The following is a 16,191-nucleotide window of genomic DNA, read 5'->3' on the forward strand; positions in this document are numbered from 1 at the left end:
CTGATTTCCTTTAGGATGGACTGGTTGGCTCTCCTGGCTGTCCATTCCTAAAACGGACCATTCTTTAACCCTTTTCTCTTCTTGCCTTAATCTTTTCTCTTAGGAGACAGTTTCCTACCAGCTGGGGTCTGCCAATAATCTCTAAGAGCAGGTAAACAACTCAAAAGGATTCATTTATCTTTATCTCCAAGGCCCTCAGTCCTGGCCCAGACCAGCCTAAACCCCTGCTGAGATCTCGGACACAGCCTCCCAACTGGAGTCCCAGTTTTACAGTTTGAGAAACTTTCCAGTATGTAGATCAAACTAGGTCACTCCAGCTCAAAATTCCACAATGGTTTCCCGCTACCATTAGGATCAATTAAAATACACAACAAAATGGAACTTCACGTGCTGTGTTAAAGCCCACACAGCCTGGCTGCTAGTATCTCTCCAGGTTTACCTGGTACCCCTCAGCCCTCTGATCCACATTCCACGTGTGACCATATCACAGGTCCTTGAACTCCCAGCTGGTGTCTGTCCCAGGGCCTCTGCACATGCTTTCCCCTCTGCTGGGTCTATTTTGTCCCCACACCTTTATCTAAACAACAACTTTCCACCCCTGCTCCAGCCATCGCAATGAGGTCCTTTATTTATTTCCCTAGAACACCCTCTTCTCTTCTTTACCACAGTGAATATTTACCATTTACAAGTGGAAACCCACTCCAGTATTCTTGCCTGGGAAACCCCATGGGCAGAGGAACCTGGTGGGCTACAGTCCGTGGGGTCACAAGGAGTTGAACATGACTTGGCGACTAAACAAAAACAAATTATATATCTAGATGTATATTGGATGATTGGAATTAAATTTAAGAGTCTACATCACACGGTCTCAAGCAGGTCTGTAAACTCCAGAGGGTAAAAAGCATGGCTATTTAATATACCATGGACACCAATGCCTGCTCAGGACACGGCATGTAAAAAGACAAACCAGCAAACACTGATCAAATGAGAATATGAACAGATGTAGTGTCCAGATCTGCCTGTAACCGCTCTGGACCTCCTAGCCAGCCTGCTGAAGGCATCATGCCAAGGGCTCTGAAGCTCTTTTTAATAAAAAAAAGTCCTTGCTGCCTAGGATGCTGTAAAGAGACTGAACCAAGTCTTTTTCCCTGCTCCTCAGGTACTAGGTTGGCCGAAAAGTTCATTTGGGTTTTCCATAACAGCTTCCAGAAAAACTTGAAAGAACTTTTTGGCCAATCCAATATGTAAGCAGCTTCTCCGTCCGCTCAGCCTCACTTAGCCTCCCTTACTAGCCTGTGAGGATATCAAGGGCAAGTGCCATGTCTGCTTTATGGCTGCACCTAAATGCCCAGGCCTGGGGCTGGCACACAGTAAGGGGCAGTCAGTGAGGACTTTTTGAGCCAAACAGACTCAGCGAAGCCTATGGCAGACACGGATGGCCCCATATTCATTTCCTCTCTTCCTGCGAGAACTCTAATTTTGTTTAGAGTGTCCAGGTGGCAAGTAAAAACATTCACTTCTTCAGACCTCCTTACATCTCTGAGTGTGCCACAGCTCCGTCAAGGGAATGTAATTGAAGGGTTTTAGGGAGAACCTGACTTCCCTCACTCCTTCCCCTTTTTTTCTTTTTCCTGGCTGACACGCAGATGTGAGTTCTGAAGCTGCAGCAGCCATCTCAGGACCATGAGCTGCAAGCATGAAAACAACAGAGCTGAGGATGGCAGAGCACAAGGGTGGAATGAGGCTGGTCCCTGATGCCAAGCTGCACTGGGACATGCCCTAGACCAAGAGTGTGCGTGAGAACATAAAAATCACACTTAAAACCACTCTAGCCGAAATCTTGCTGCCTGCACATTAAATTCATTTCTAACTACGCCCATGGAGTGTAAGTGTAAGTAAGTGTTAGTTGCTCAGTCGTGCCCGACTCTTTGCGACCCCATGGACTGCAGCCCACCAGGCTCCTCTGTCCATGAGATTTTCCAGGCAAGGATACTGGAGTGGGTTTGCCATTTCCTTCTCCAATGCCCATGGAGAGACAGGCTTTACTGCGAGTACCGACTGCGTCCTTGGGCTTCCCTGGTGGCTCAGTGGTAAAGAACCGCCTGCCGATGCAGGAGATGTGGGTTCGATCCTTGGGTTGGGAAGACACCCTGGAGAAAGAACTGGCAACCTACTCCAGTATTCTTGCCTGGAAAATTCCATGGACAGAGGTGCCCAGCAGGCTACAGGCCATGGGGTCAGAAACAGTTGGACATGACTTGGCGATTAAACAACACCACCACTTTGTCCTTGAACTTCCTTTGCTTTTTTCCTGTTGTTGAGGTCCCAGGCCCTAGAGAATCTACAAAATAGATGTGAAGGGCGGGGCCGGTGGGAACCGAGTCCTGTCATCTTCAGCGGGCAGGGACAGCTGCTGGCAGGGCTGGTCTCCAGTCTGCAGGTGAAGTGCTCTGATGTTCTGAGCTCCTCTCCCCTGCACAGAGTTTTGGCCATGGTCTGTCTCCAGTGTGCTGACTTGAGTTCTCCCTCCTGCTGACAATTTCATTCCACTTATATCACTTTGCTCTGAATAAGTCACTGCCCTCAGGGCAAGGTGAATTCACAAGGCACTTTTCCAAAGAGGTGTCTTCAGGAGTAATTTCACAAAGTTCTGCCAATGTCATTTACAGGAAGGTTAATTAATTACCAGAGACCTTGATTCTTCATTGCTGTATTATACCTTGTAATTCAGAGGAAGGGGACGTGGGGAAGCAGGGGGAAGAGCTTATGAGAAACTGAAACTCATTTCTCAAACGTGCCTCAGTTTCTTCTGTGAAGTAGTGCAGGCTTTTACACAAACTATACTATATAATGTCTGATATTTTTCTCTCCATATCCTTGCAAAATGCACCCAGAGGTTTACAAACAGTGATCCAACCCAATCAAAGCAAGAGGGATATGGAAATAGCACTGTCCACTGGACTCTGGAAAATCCTGAAGAATCCAACTTTGATGACCCTTGTAAGGCAGAAGCTCATGTGAAAGTATCTATTTACACCTGGGAATAAAGAGGAATGGGCAGCAGGGACAGGAAATAAAAACACCACTAGTGCCACTGAACAGTCCTTCTGTCCTTCCTGGTTCCTCCTTCATCGCCCTCTCCACCCCCACCCTCCAGCTTTGCTTCTCATGAAATCACAAGGCTGAATCCCAGGAAATCTCCTCTGCTCCAGATACACATGGGCTCTTGTTCTAGGCCCCATAAGTTAAAGCCTCCATTTCAAATCATTTCATTCCCTTGCTCACAGCCTGCAGCAGCACCCAATACCTGCATAATGAGATTCTCCCTTAGAGGGGCTCTCAAGGTGCTCCCTGACAACCCACTTCTTGCCTGCATCCTTGCTGTAGTCAGACGGGACTGCAGGTTCCTTACAACCAGCTCGTGATTTTCTGCCTTCCTTTCTTTTGCTCATGCTGTTCCTGCTACCTGGATTAATGTCCTCAACAACAATCCCCTCCCACCTTCCTCCTTTAAATGTGAGGATTCTACCCGTCCTTTAAAGTCCCATCACAGACAGACCTCCCTAACCCATCTGGCTGGACATGTTCTTGTCTTCCTCCAACCATCACAGCACTTTGACCAAAACAGAACCTTCCTTCTCTTTTTCTTGGAGTAGAGACACTTACTATGTCAATGCTTCAATGCCTTAGTTAAGACCATGAGCTACTTTTGCCAGAAACCACATCACACTCTCTCTGTATCTCCACCTTTGGAAAATGCATGATCCTTTGGGAATGCAATCATTGTCAGATGAAGGAAGGAAGGTAGGGAGGAGGGAGGGAGGGAGGGAGGGAGGGAGTGGGGGCGACATTTGCTTCTAGCCCTGGACACTGAATAGGTCAACTTACAGCAGCTGCCTGGGCCTGAACAAAAAGGACTCTCCTCTTTAATGAGCATGAATGTCCTCAGACCAGGAAGACCAGGGCATGTTTCTCATAAATTACCAGGGTCTATATTGTCTAACAGTGATTCTCATTTCTTTTCTCTGGGTTTCTTAATCCACTATTAGGCATCTCTGTTATTTTTCAATGTGGCTCACACTGTCACAATGTCAGGGTGATCTGTCCTTTTATGCTTAGCATCAACCAAAATTAAAAGATAAGATGCTATCTGGAGACCTGAAGCACTGCAACACTGACTTGTCATGTCTTGGGGTTGCAAGCAATGCCTATGGAGGTGTTTTTATTTTTTAAGTTTTGGATGTTGTGAGTTTTTTCCATGGTCTTTTTAATGACTTTTCAAGAAAGCTTCCTGTGTTGATTTAAGATGCATACTTATATTAATAAGGGGAAGTTATAAATAATAAAGGGAAAGTTATATAAAGGGGAGGGGAGTTAATAAAGGGGAAATTATATTCCATATAATACAAATAGAAATAAAATATTTAATAGCATCAGAGCAAACAGTAAGACACTCTGGCATCATGGAGAGAACACAGGATTTGGAGACCAAGTTTCCATCCTGGCTCTGCCCTTAATAACTTTGGGCAAGTCAATTAAATTCTCTGAGGCTCAATTTCTTCATCTGTAAAGATGAGATCAAAATGCAAATTGTCTAAAGTTCTCATGAGGTTCTTTCTCACATACCGAAAAAGGCTAAGCATGGTCCCCCAAAACACAGGAGGCATTCTCTAAATGTCTGCTGAATGAACAGATAGAAAAGAAGCGTAATATCCAAAAAAGGGGGCTTGATCCTGGGAAAAGAGGCAGATGGCTAAAGAAGGAAGATCATGAGCTTTGGAGTGAGACAGACACAAATTTAAGTCCTAGCTTTCCTCTTAACATGCCTGACTTTCAACTTCCTCATCTACAATAGGGGGTGAAAATAAAAATAATCACCTTATGGAGTTACTGCAGGGCTTCAAGAGAGTATTTCAAGTCCTGTGTAAATGGTGACGGTGAATTATAGCTACTGGTATAATCTCCCTGGGCTTACCAGGTGGCTCAGTGGTAAAAAATCTGCCTGCCAATGCTGAAGGTGCAACAGACACGGGTTCGATTCCTGGGTCAGGAAGATCCCCTGGAGAAGAAAGTGACAACCCACTCCAGTATTCTTGTCTGGGAAATCCCACGAACAGAGCAGCCTGGCAGGCTATAGTCCACGGGTTCGCAAACAGTTGGACACGACTTATCGACTAAACAACAACAAATAATCCTTCTACTTCATTCAATACTTGGGGTCAGCAAGGTTAGGTAACCCAGACAGAAGCAGAAACGTTACCTTCAAATTATCCATCTCTGCGTGTAGGGAAAGGCCAGTCTTTCGGAAAACAGCTGCCATGTCTTATAAAACTTGCTTGGTTTGTGTGCATGTGCATGTGAGAGACAGAAACACATCCAGTTCAGAGGGCGCTCTGTCAACAGCGTGTCTCCATGTGTATACATTTGTATATACAATTTGTAAAGTGCTTTTAGATTTTTTTCAAGGTGAAAGATAAACCAATTTAAAATCATCAGCTGGATTGCGTTAAATGAGGGAAAAGCAAAAATGTACACAATACAGCCATTTGTTAAATTAAACACAATTATTTCTCCCGCTACTTAATTACAAACAGATATAAATACTCTGGATTCTGACATCTCAAATCTTCTTAAATTCTAGCTCTGCATTTCAGCATGTAATGAAGGGAGGGTCGTATTCCAGACTGTGTGTTAAGCAAACCTGAGAGTTACAACTGTATACTGGACCATAATGACTTCACTAAAACAAGACCTAAACTTTTAATTAAGCTGCCAAGACAAATTACAACTCACGGCCCACAGGTAACTACCACAGACAGCAGAGACTCAATGCCAGAGCCTCTCAGGGAGAGAGGGATTAATAGCAACATCGGAGTCAGTCTGTTTCGGTATTAAAGTAAGAAAAGGTATTCATTAAACAATCACCGTAGCTTGAAGGAAGACAGACAAGTCAGAAAGGCGGTGAGAGAAAGGTGGACTGGGAAAGGGGCGGGGGAGAGTGTTAACCACTTCCACGCCTGGAAGCCTGGACTGGGCACTTTATGTTCACTCTCTCCAATCGTCACCGTGGGGGCCGCCACGCAATATTACTATTTCCCTTTCTAGACAAGGGAGATGAGGCTCAGAGAAGTGACAGGACACACTACGGTCACAGAGCTAACATGGATCAGTGGGAGAAGGAAGGAATAGAAAGCAGAGCTCAGGAAAAAAAAAAAAAAAAGAAAGCAGAGCTCAGGAGATATTTGTTTTCATAGCTAAGTTGACAGACTGCCCACCAGAATCAGGATCCCCTGGGCTCTGCCTCAGACCTACTAGGGGAAGGCCCAGGAATCTGAGTTTTAGACTTACTTCCCAGGTGATTGCTTTGCACAACAATATTTGAGAACACCCTCCATGAGACACTGTAACCCCTTGTTACTCAAAATGTGGGCCACAGATGAGCAGTGTCTCACTGCGTGCTGTACCCCAAATGTTTACTGCAGCACCATTTACAACAGGCAGGACATGGAAGCAATATAAATGTCCGTCAGCAGAGGAATGGATAGAGAAGATGTGCTATACATACACAATGGAATATTACTCAGCCACAGAAAGAACAAAGGTGGGTCATTTGTAGAGATGTGGATGGACCCAAACTCACTCATACAGAGTGAGGTTAGGTAGAAAGAGAAAAGCAAGTATATATTAACGCATATAGGCGGAATCTAGAAAAATGTGCAGATGAACCTATTGCCTGGGAATGTCCTGGGAACGCTCCTTGCCAATGCAGGAGACGTAAGAGATGTGGGTTTCATCCTTGCGTCAGGGAGATTCCCTAGAGGAGGGCGGGGCAGCCCACTCCAGTATTCTTGCCTGAAGAATCCCTACGGACAGAGGAGCCTGCTGGGCGGCAATCCACACGGTCGCAAAGAGTCAGACACGACTGACACAACTTGGCACACACGAACCTACTTCCACAGCAGAAACAGAGAAAGACAGACATAGAGAAAGACATGCAGACACAGTGTGGGGAGGGCAGCACGGACACACACACCGCCACGTGTAAGACAGCCAGCTGGCGGGGTCCCGCTGATTGACACAGGGCGCTCCGCTCGGGGCTCTGTGGTGACCTGGACGGGTGGGGTGGGGGTGGGGTGGGGGGAGACGATATATGTGTACATGCAGCTCATTCGCTTTGTTGTACAGTAGAAACTAACACAACATTGTAAAGCAATTTTACTTCAATTAACAAAAAAAAAGGTTTTGAGAACAGAAAAAAAAAAAAAAAAGGCAGACTCTAAACATCCACCCAGACTGACTGAAGCAGAATCTGCATTTTAACAAGACGCCAGGTGGTTCCACAAAACTCTGAGAAGCATGGTACCACCTATCTGCTCTGAAAGGCATCACAGGGTTAAGGAAGGTGAAGATAGATTTCATCATTTAGGTGAGAACGGGAGAACCAGAGGGAAAAGCAGGACCGTCTCTTTAATTATGGCAAAAGAGGTCAGCAAGCTCTGACAAGCCAAGAGTTGGCAAAGGTACCTAACTGTACGACGTTTTATTTCTCTGAGAGGCACATCCTAATTAAAAGTAGTTTTCTTTGGGGGTTTGTATTAATATCCTTTCATATTTGTGCTCAGTTATTAAAAATACAGAATCCTGATTGTAGGAGACCTTAGCAAGCATGATGCTGTGCCTAAGAGGAATCAGGCTATGAGACCATGAAGCCGTAACTCAGGGACCACTAATGACTTGAAAATCATGTCTCTGATCTGAAGCTACCGAGTGCAGAAAGAGAAAAGAAACAGGGTCTGGAGCTGGGCAGACCCTGCCGAGTGTCAGACTAATTGATGGTGAGGACCCCGACCGACTCTCCCATGACGGGGAATGGAGCGCTGAGAGGCTCTGGGTCATCACTAACCACCAGGCTGGAGCCTCCAAATTCCAGAACCTCAGAGAAACAGGAGCTGGAATTTGTGCAGGGCCGAAACACAGATTAGTGGTGGGGATTCAGAAGTGAGCACAGTTTCCACTCCACCTCAAAAGAAGGCATTAACGGGGGAAACCGACAACACGGCAGCTGCCAATGGGGGCCTAAGGGAAGCCCACCCCCACTCCCGCGTGCGCTGAGTGACGCCGTGTCGGCTGGGTTGAGGGCCGCGGGAAGGAGATCACGTCCAAGTCCCTGCCCTCCAGGTACTCAGAGACCAGCAGCTAGGACAGACTCGTGGAAAACAAGGACAGCACAAAGTCATATTTCTTACCCCAGGGCTCACGCAGCACAGCCCCACTTCCCTCGTTTTGCCAAGAGGGTAGAATGTTGAGCCTGCAGTCACAGTGGAATCTTATACATTGTTCACTGTATTTAATGGGAAGGTATTCACTGCCTTGATGCTAAGGGCAAAACTGCAAATAAGAGGAAAATGGCCTGAAAATGCTACTGCTGTTACTATGGAAGAACCAGGGTCTTGCAAGAGTTTTAGGGACTAAGGACCAGATTTGGAGGCTTTTATTCAAATCCCATTTCCCATATCAGATAGACTCTCAGCCAAAGACTGAGACAGAGCTTTGAGGAGAACTCAAAACCACACAGAGGCAGAAAATTCAACACCAAGTGTTCTGGTTAGCGGAGTTTTGTCTTCTGGAAGTTTTATTTTCCTGTAGGGGATTTTTATCTCCAGGCTGTGTCAGTGCGCTTCTATATGAACTCAGATAAAATGTTTTCTGACCTGAACCAGAGACCACTGTATCCTACATCACGGTGGTTTGAGGAAGAGACAAATTCTTTGCATCATGTGGGTACAGAAGAGAAATGCCTTAAAACAGGATGCCAGGCTCCTGGGACACCCCCAGGCTTTTGGGGTAGCCAAGGGGCTCGCTCTGAACAAGAGCTCTTCCATTGCAAGGGACATGACGGGGCTGAGAGCTCACTTAAATCATGGGGGCTCACTGTCTGCCAGAGTTCAGGGCATCTCAGTATCTCAGTTCTCAACAAAACCCCCATGTGACTGATTACACTGTTTATCCAGCCCTTTGCATGGCTATTCCCACCCTCTCTCCAAGCCTTTATCTACCTTTTTTTTTTTTTTTCCTCATCTGCCAGGGGTTGTTGGCTCTAAAAGCAAAATAATCAAGCAAGCAAAATCACACATAAAAAAAAAACCCAAATAATACATCAGTGATTTGAACCAAGAGAGATTATAAGGACGGATATAGGTGTTGGAGGGAAGTGACAAGAATTCCTGTCTCCTTGTCAGTTTCACCCTTCGGTGTTTAAATGAAGTGGCTGGTCCACACACCGGGCCACAGACCAGACAGAAAGGTGGTGGGCAGCAGGGCTGGGCACCCGCATGGCCTTACAGCTCCTTCTGTCACTCCCTCCCTTCATTTCCCCACATCTCACTCCTACCCTTTGTCCAGCAAGCCCAGTTAAGATGGCCTCATGCTGGATCCAGCTGGACTCTGCAGCCCTGGACAGTACACACCCCGCTGTCAGCTTCAACCCCTAAGACCCTGGCATCCTCTCACCCAGAGAGCCAATACCCCACATACCCCAGAGCGGCGGCGATTCCTTACCGATGGCAGTAGTGAGAAAGGAAACCACTTCAGACTCCTTCCCATCGTTATAGAAAGCCAGGTGCCAGATTCCTGAATCCAAATACTGGATGAAGCCGGTCTCGTGGCTAGAAGCGGGGACGGCTCCCCGAGACTGGCGCTGGGGTCCCTCCAGGCTCCGTGCCTCCTGGGTCAGGAGCCTCCTTCCATCCAGCAGCTCCACAAAGTCAAACTGAAGCACAGAGAGAGCATAATTAGCAGGGGACCTGCTTCACCGCCATGCTAAATTCTTCAGGCTTCTCCCAGGGAGGAAGCAGGGAAACATAAGCTGAAACAGGCAAAAGAGGCCAAAGCCATGCAGAGGTTGACCGACCAACTCTTAAGTCCTTCCCAGACTCTATTTTCCAAGGTGGGAGTCTCCTGATTCGCTGGTGAGTGCAGCACAATTAGTAGATTATTTTTATGTGTCAGTTTGCTGTAATTTGGGGCGTGGAGAGTCTTCCTCTGGCTGAGTCTACACCTCTACATCAATCAGGACAGCCATGCTATTTTTTTTTTTTTTTTTTTAAGCTATGCTTTTCTGATGGGCACATGATTAGATACCCAGCCACTTTATGACTGAACTCCTTCAACTCCACATAGGTGATGGCGGGAGGGAATCCTGGGGATCTAGGATTGGGCCTGGAGCACTGGGTGTGCCTTAAATGTCATTCAAGTGCAAAGGAAAATTTGATTTATATCTATCTTCCCTTTGTCAATGATTCTTTCTCAATGCTCCAGTTTCAGGGAGCAGTTTTAGGGGAACTAAACTGGATTAGCACAAAACTCCATCAATAATTACATGCTGTGTCAAATAATACAATTTCCAATTGAGCCAAGCCTGCTAGCATGAAAGACTCAAGGGAAGACAGTCACGCGGTGCTAACAACAGGCAGGTGGTGAAGTCCTACTGGCAAGCAAACTGAGCAACTGTCTACCTATTTATCTTTTAAGAAAAAAAAATGGGTATTTATCCTGTCTCATATGACAATGTCTAGGGACAGGAAATCCAGGACCAGTAAATAAAGAAATCAGGGGTCCAGGTTCTCTCTACTATTCTGCAACTCCGTCCTTAGCAAATGTCTCTATCTAGCTTTTACCTAGAAATTAAGTACCCGCTGAGTGTCACCAAGACTACATTTGGCCAGGGAATGTCTGATGGATGCCTGTGATTCATGTTACTCCAAGCCCAGGGCCGGGAGGACCTCACACAAGTCTGCTCTTCACCCATCATGACTGGCAAAGTGTCAGTCACCCTGCTTGAGTTTTAAAGTTTTTCTGGTGCACATGTGTCCGGGTAAATGTGAAACCCTGAAGGAGAGAAGGGATGCAAGAGACAAGGACAGTAACCTTTATTCTGAGCCAGGTCCTGCACTAGCTGTCTTCTAGATGTGGTTCTCCACTGTTCACAGCAGCCCTGCGCGGTGGGCACTGATATCAGCAACTGCTAGACTAGGAAACTTGCTCCGAGAGGATGTTACAGGCTTGAGGTTACACAGCTGATGATGAGAGGATTCAAACCCAGGTCCGTTTGACTCCAATGTGCATGCTGTGTTCTCTAGATTGCATTTCCTGGATAATTTAACTTAGGAGACTGAGTACTAGTAAAAAGGCTATTGAGAGATTCCCTAGAATTCCTTCCTCTTAAAAAGCTCCAAGGATACAGCCCTACTCACCTGAAAGGTAGGATCTGAGAGAGGGCAAATGGATGAATAGACTATAAAATATGTGAAACTCCCTCCAAGCTCAAGAATCCAGGTTTCAGCATCAGGTTTCTTGACTTTGGTTAAGATTTGAGGTGGGAGCCCCTGGAGAGGTGAAGGGTACATAGCATTCTGGTTACCTGTGTGTGTGAAGGAGGAAGGCCTTTTCTGCCATAAATGCCAACCAGAGCCGCCTTTCCCAGAGACACATTGAATTTCAGATGCACAGGATGGTCTATGAACACCTGAGATCTCCAGAAAGTGCCAGGAGGAATCTTCTGGGAAGCCCGTCTCCCCACGTCGATTTCTCCAGAGTCTATAAAACTGTCCTCTGGAAAGAAACTACTGGGCTTTCCTACCAAGACATGGGGAAGGGAAGACAAAAACATCACTGTTAGCCACAAGTGAAACCAGGGATCAGAGTATCTGAAGGAGCAGGGCTCTCCTATGCCTCCCACCTCTTCTCTGCAACATTCCAGGGCCAGCCCACTCCCTGCACTAGACTCCCCCATTGAGGAGTTAGAATGTCCAGGACTTTTTTTTCCCCAAGGATGCTCAAATTGTTCTGCTAAAAATATGGATTCTTCCAAAGCAGAATGGGTCCTCCCCAAGGGCCATCTGTTTACTGCATAATTCTAGAGCTTGTTAAGATATATTTTGATCCTAAAAATAATCACTTGCAGTCATATGAGAATAACTTTATGCGTCTGTGCACCCGTGTGTGTGTAAAAGCATGCATGCTAAAAAAGAAAAGATAGAGGGAATAGGTGTTGTTAATTTTCCAACTCAGAATGGTTCCCCTAGCAGTGGGAAGCATGACCCGAGTGGAGTCAGGTATTTTTCAAGTTCACTAGGATCTGGGAGCCCAATTCCAGGGCTCAGACATGTGGATGAGGGTTTGTGTTGGGAGCAAGGGTAGGGATGGGGGGGATGAGGAAGAGGGTACATCTGAACACAGAAAACACTTCTGAAAAACGCTTCTTTGTCTGGGGGATAGGGTGATGAGTATCATTGTGCTGAAGGTGGGTAAAGCTGGGGAGATTTTTCAAGTTTAGGCACAAAACTTTTGACATACTCGGATTTCAACCCAGGCCCCCAGCCCTGCAGGCTACAGGAGTGGGGGCTGGTCGAGAATAAGATCTCTCGCCCAATTTCTGTCACCAATCAGGGGAGTGACAGCTTTCTGGGGGCACCTCAAGTGCCAGGAAGGAAGGCTGCTTATCAAACTTCCTCTACATAGTAATTAAACACACTCACACGTGAAAAATATAAACCCTAACTTCCTGCCAGACATCAGCCCTCCAAGGAGTTGGCAGGGGGCAGGAGGAGAGAACAGGAGCATTAGAAGACCACCCTTAGGACACGAACAAGCCAAAACCAAGTCAACGGACTCCATCTTATTTGTCACCAGGAAGCACCCCCTGGGTATCCTAGTTTCAAGGTTTGTTGTGTTGCTACAGATGTTGGAAGAGACACTTTCAAGACTAAGAATCCATCTGTAAAGAAAACACATTTGTGGGAACTTTTTATAAAAAGCATTTGGGGAATAAGAAATTAAAGTGTCTCCCCCCAGACCCGCCCCCGCCCAGCTTTGTAAGATTCCTTACAAAGCACATTTGATGCTGAAATGGAGCTTGGCAGAGCATTGTTGTAGTCATAAAATATTTTACTGTTTTAAATAATAAAATTCAATTTATATGTTAAACTTCTCCATATGTTATCATTCCCTTATAAACTCCTAGACAGAAACATCAGGTTTTAAGCTTCAAACCGTTAAATGTTATTTTAATTAAAAATATGCCAACAGAAAAGTTAAAATGCACGCTCTCAATAAAAGTACCACTAGTATTCTGTCATTAGCATGGGAAAGAGCTTGCATTTAATTCCTTTATGGAAGGAATGTGCCCCAGACTTTTACCTTGAAAATGCAGACACATGCAAACCACGACACTGTGGTTCAAAGTTCAAAGACAGAAGCCAAATTCACAAAGCATTAAGATGGAAGAGAATCATTTTCACATTCTTCCTTATCTGACTTTGGGGTTCCCAATTCCACAATCCTTTCATAGTCCAGGTAGAAAAACAGTTTACCCTTCAGCCTATAATTATGTCAGGGAAGCAGAACCAAGAGGGAGGTATGACACATAAGCAGGATGAGTTCTGAGCTTTTTACTCCTAGAAACTGCACAAAAATTAGCTGGAGACGCCTAATTCCAAGACCTCATTTCCTTTGTGAGTGGGCGGGAGTCAGAGCTGATGGGATTTGAGAATTGTCTGCATTCAAATAATTCCTATGTCTGAGAATAAATAATGAAAACTTCTCCCACTTTTTGGCATGCTGATGGAGAGCCCTGTAGTGTTCATTTCCCCTCCAGTGAGCATGTTTTTCGGAGACAGCTATTGAATTAGCCAAGCTTTTAGTTTCACAGGGCAGAGGTCAAGTCCAGAGACTTTCCAGAGGTCTGCAGGCCCAAGAGGCATACATAAATTGGCTCTTACCCGAGATAAGTGGCAAAAAGGGAATAGTCTTTTCTAGCACTCAACTATTTCACCAAAGCTGGCCAAAATGGGGAGAAAAATTATAAAATTTATATTTGGTGTGTATCCCATGATATAAAAACAGTAAATTCTGGTCTAGGGCACAGCACTCCACCAGGACCCTGACTTTCTTGGCTGAAAAAATTAGGAATTAGGAGTCTTGAGCTTATTTTTATGCAGTTTCTATGATGGAGCTTAGGATTTGGAGCTTAGGTTCAAAGGTCTTGTTCCAGAAGTCACCCTGTCCAGATCCTTAAGGGAAGGGGCCATGGCCTCGTCTAAAGGAAAAGTTTGAGAGGGGAAAGACTGTACCCATCTTGGAATTTAACCTTTATCATCTTTCCTACCGGTCTCCAGTGGTCCCCACACTAACTCACCCTAGGGAGGAGATGAAAGTTTCTGGGAGGAGGGGCCTGGAGCCTGCCGAGTACCTGCGGCTGGTGGGAAAGAGGCATGACGCTGGCTGGGCTAAGGGTTGTTCGGAGTGAAACCACCTTCACCCTTTCCTGTCTTTTAAAAACCCTTACTGTCTTTCTCTCTCCAGATCTTATAACCTAAGTGTCTTCACTCTTAATTCTGAGCACCAAGATAGAAAATATTCTACAACACCCACCAGTGGTAGAGTAGGGAGAGGAGGCAGAAGGTAGAGGCAGGTGGAGGTGAAAAGTCCTGTCTATAACTCTTTTTATCCATACCTACATTCTGGAACACAATAATAATGACAAATATCAGTAGTAGCAATAGCAATAAAGGTAGATGTAGCGGTACTAATTCAATAAATTCCAACTATGTACCGGGCATTTTTACATACATTGATACACTTAATCCTCACATTACTAAAATGTATATACTGAGGCTCAGAATGCAAGGAAAAAAAAAAAAACCATTCAGAGATGAAGCCATCTGGGGTGCCTCTTTATTTATTAGAATATGGCTTCTCAGAACATCAAATTGATAAATTATTAATTAAAATTCTTCAAAGGTCTTTTCAATGGTAGCAGAGTACATTAACCCTCTTTAAGAGTAAACATCTGATTTAATTCACAGTCCTAGCAGGCTAGATACCAAGGCCCACTAGAGAACTTCCAGCCATCCTGGTATACAAAACATTGACAGTTTTTATGAACTAGGATCCACACACAGACCCCAAAGTTAAAGGGAAAAAAGTATTTCAAACATTCCTAAGGACACTATACAATCAGTGAGTGCCCCAGAGGCTTAACAAAGTACAAAGAGCTTAACTCAGAATTAGGGACCCCCAACAGCATGATTAGGCTTCACAAGGCAGATTCTACTGGTAACAGTCCTTTTCTGTACAAAGACATACAAATTTAGGCTTCTCAGAGCAATGCTCTGGAAATACACAATCGTGTCTAAAAGAATTTTCTCAACAAACTGCTGAAATGACTGGCTAGCTCAGTCAAAAATAAGGGAGAGCTGGAAGAACTGAGATCCCATGCACTTCCCAAATTCACAGTCTTTATTTTCTTGAACTGAGATTTATCCATATAGGGTCTAAATTCCTAACCAACCAACATTCTCCCCCTCCCTCTACCTTTTTTGATTCTTTTCAATGCAATAACTCGCACAAAGAATTCTTTAGTTTCCTTAGCAACTGTTTGAAATTTATTTGGTTATCAAAATAAGCTGAGAGCCCAGCTGAGCCTGTATGCAGCAATTTGCATGGTTCAAACTGATGGGCAATTTTGATTTCATTGCAGAAAGAACAAAATGCTAACCTAGCCCACCAATTAAACCATCAGAAATGCTTGTTTATTCAATGCTTTTCCCCCTTTCTCCATTAATGCATAACATAAGTTCTTGTGGTTTTACTTCGGAAAGCTGCTGTATTTGGTTTCCATCCCATGACAGCTCTGAAATGGTTATAGCCACTTTGAAAATACAGGATACACTGCAGTTTGATGTTACCCTCAGAGACATGATGAGCCTTTAAAATACTGGGTTCATCCTATACTTCATTTGTATAATTAAAAAATATACACCCTTTAAGAATATTCAAGAATGCCCCAAACTCTGTAGAATCTTTGAGGAGAAAATATTAATTAGTCTGGAATTCTGAGATTTCTAATGACAGACATGGAATGGCTTGGGATTTAAATGAATAAGAAGAAAAGGAACTCACATGTGTTGAATACCTCCTCAAAACCAGTCTTTGGAAAGATAGGTATGAGCCATCCTTGTTCCACAGATGAGGAAACTAAGGCCATAGGAAATGGAGTGACAGAGCCAATAAGTGGCCAGACCAAGACGCAAACCCTGGACTGTCCGGTTCCATGTCCTCTTTCTACCACATTGCTTCCCCATCACTGTACAATGGGGCTCTAATCTTAATTCTGGAACCAGCTCTCTCCTC

The 16,191-nt window shown here is 45.0% G+C and overlaps 1 protein-coding gene across 1 annotated transcript in view; it reads right to left on the reverse strand.

Annotated features, from left to right (window-relative positions):
- TENM4 (teneurin transmembrane protein 4) overlaps window positions 1–16,191 on the reverse strand; it is a 759,511-nt gene that overhangs the window by 194,654 nt on the left and 548,666 nt on the right. Inside the window, exons 11-12 of the mRNA XM_061168374.1 lie at window positions 11,420–11,634; window positions 9,559–9,769 (exon numbers count right to left, since the gene is read on the reverse strand). Of these exons, the coding sequence (XP_061024357.1) occupies window positions 9,559–9,769; window positions 11,420–11,634 (426 nt within the window). The remainder of the gene's footprint in view (window positions 1–9,558; window positions 9,770–11,419; window positions 11,635–16,191) is intronic.

This window comes from Dama dama, chromosome 2, assembly GCF_033118175.1.
Source record: "Dama dama isolate Ldn47 chromosome 2, ASM3311817v1, whole genome shotgun sequence".
NCBI classification, from domain to species: domain Eukaryota; kingdom Metazoa; phylum Chordata; class Mammalia; order Artiodactyla; family Cervidae; genus Dama; species Dama dama.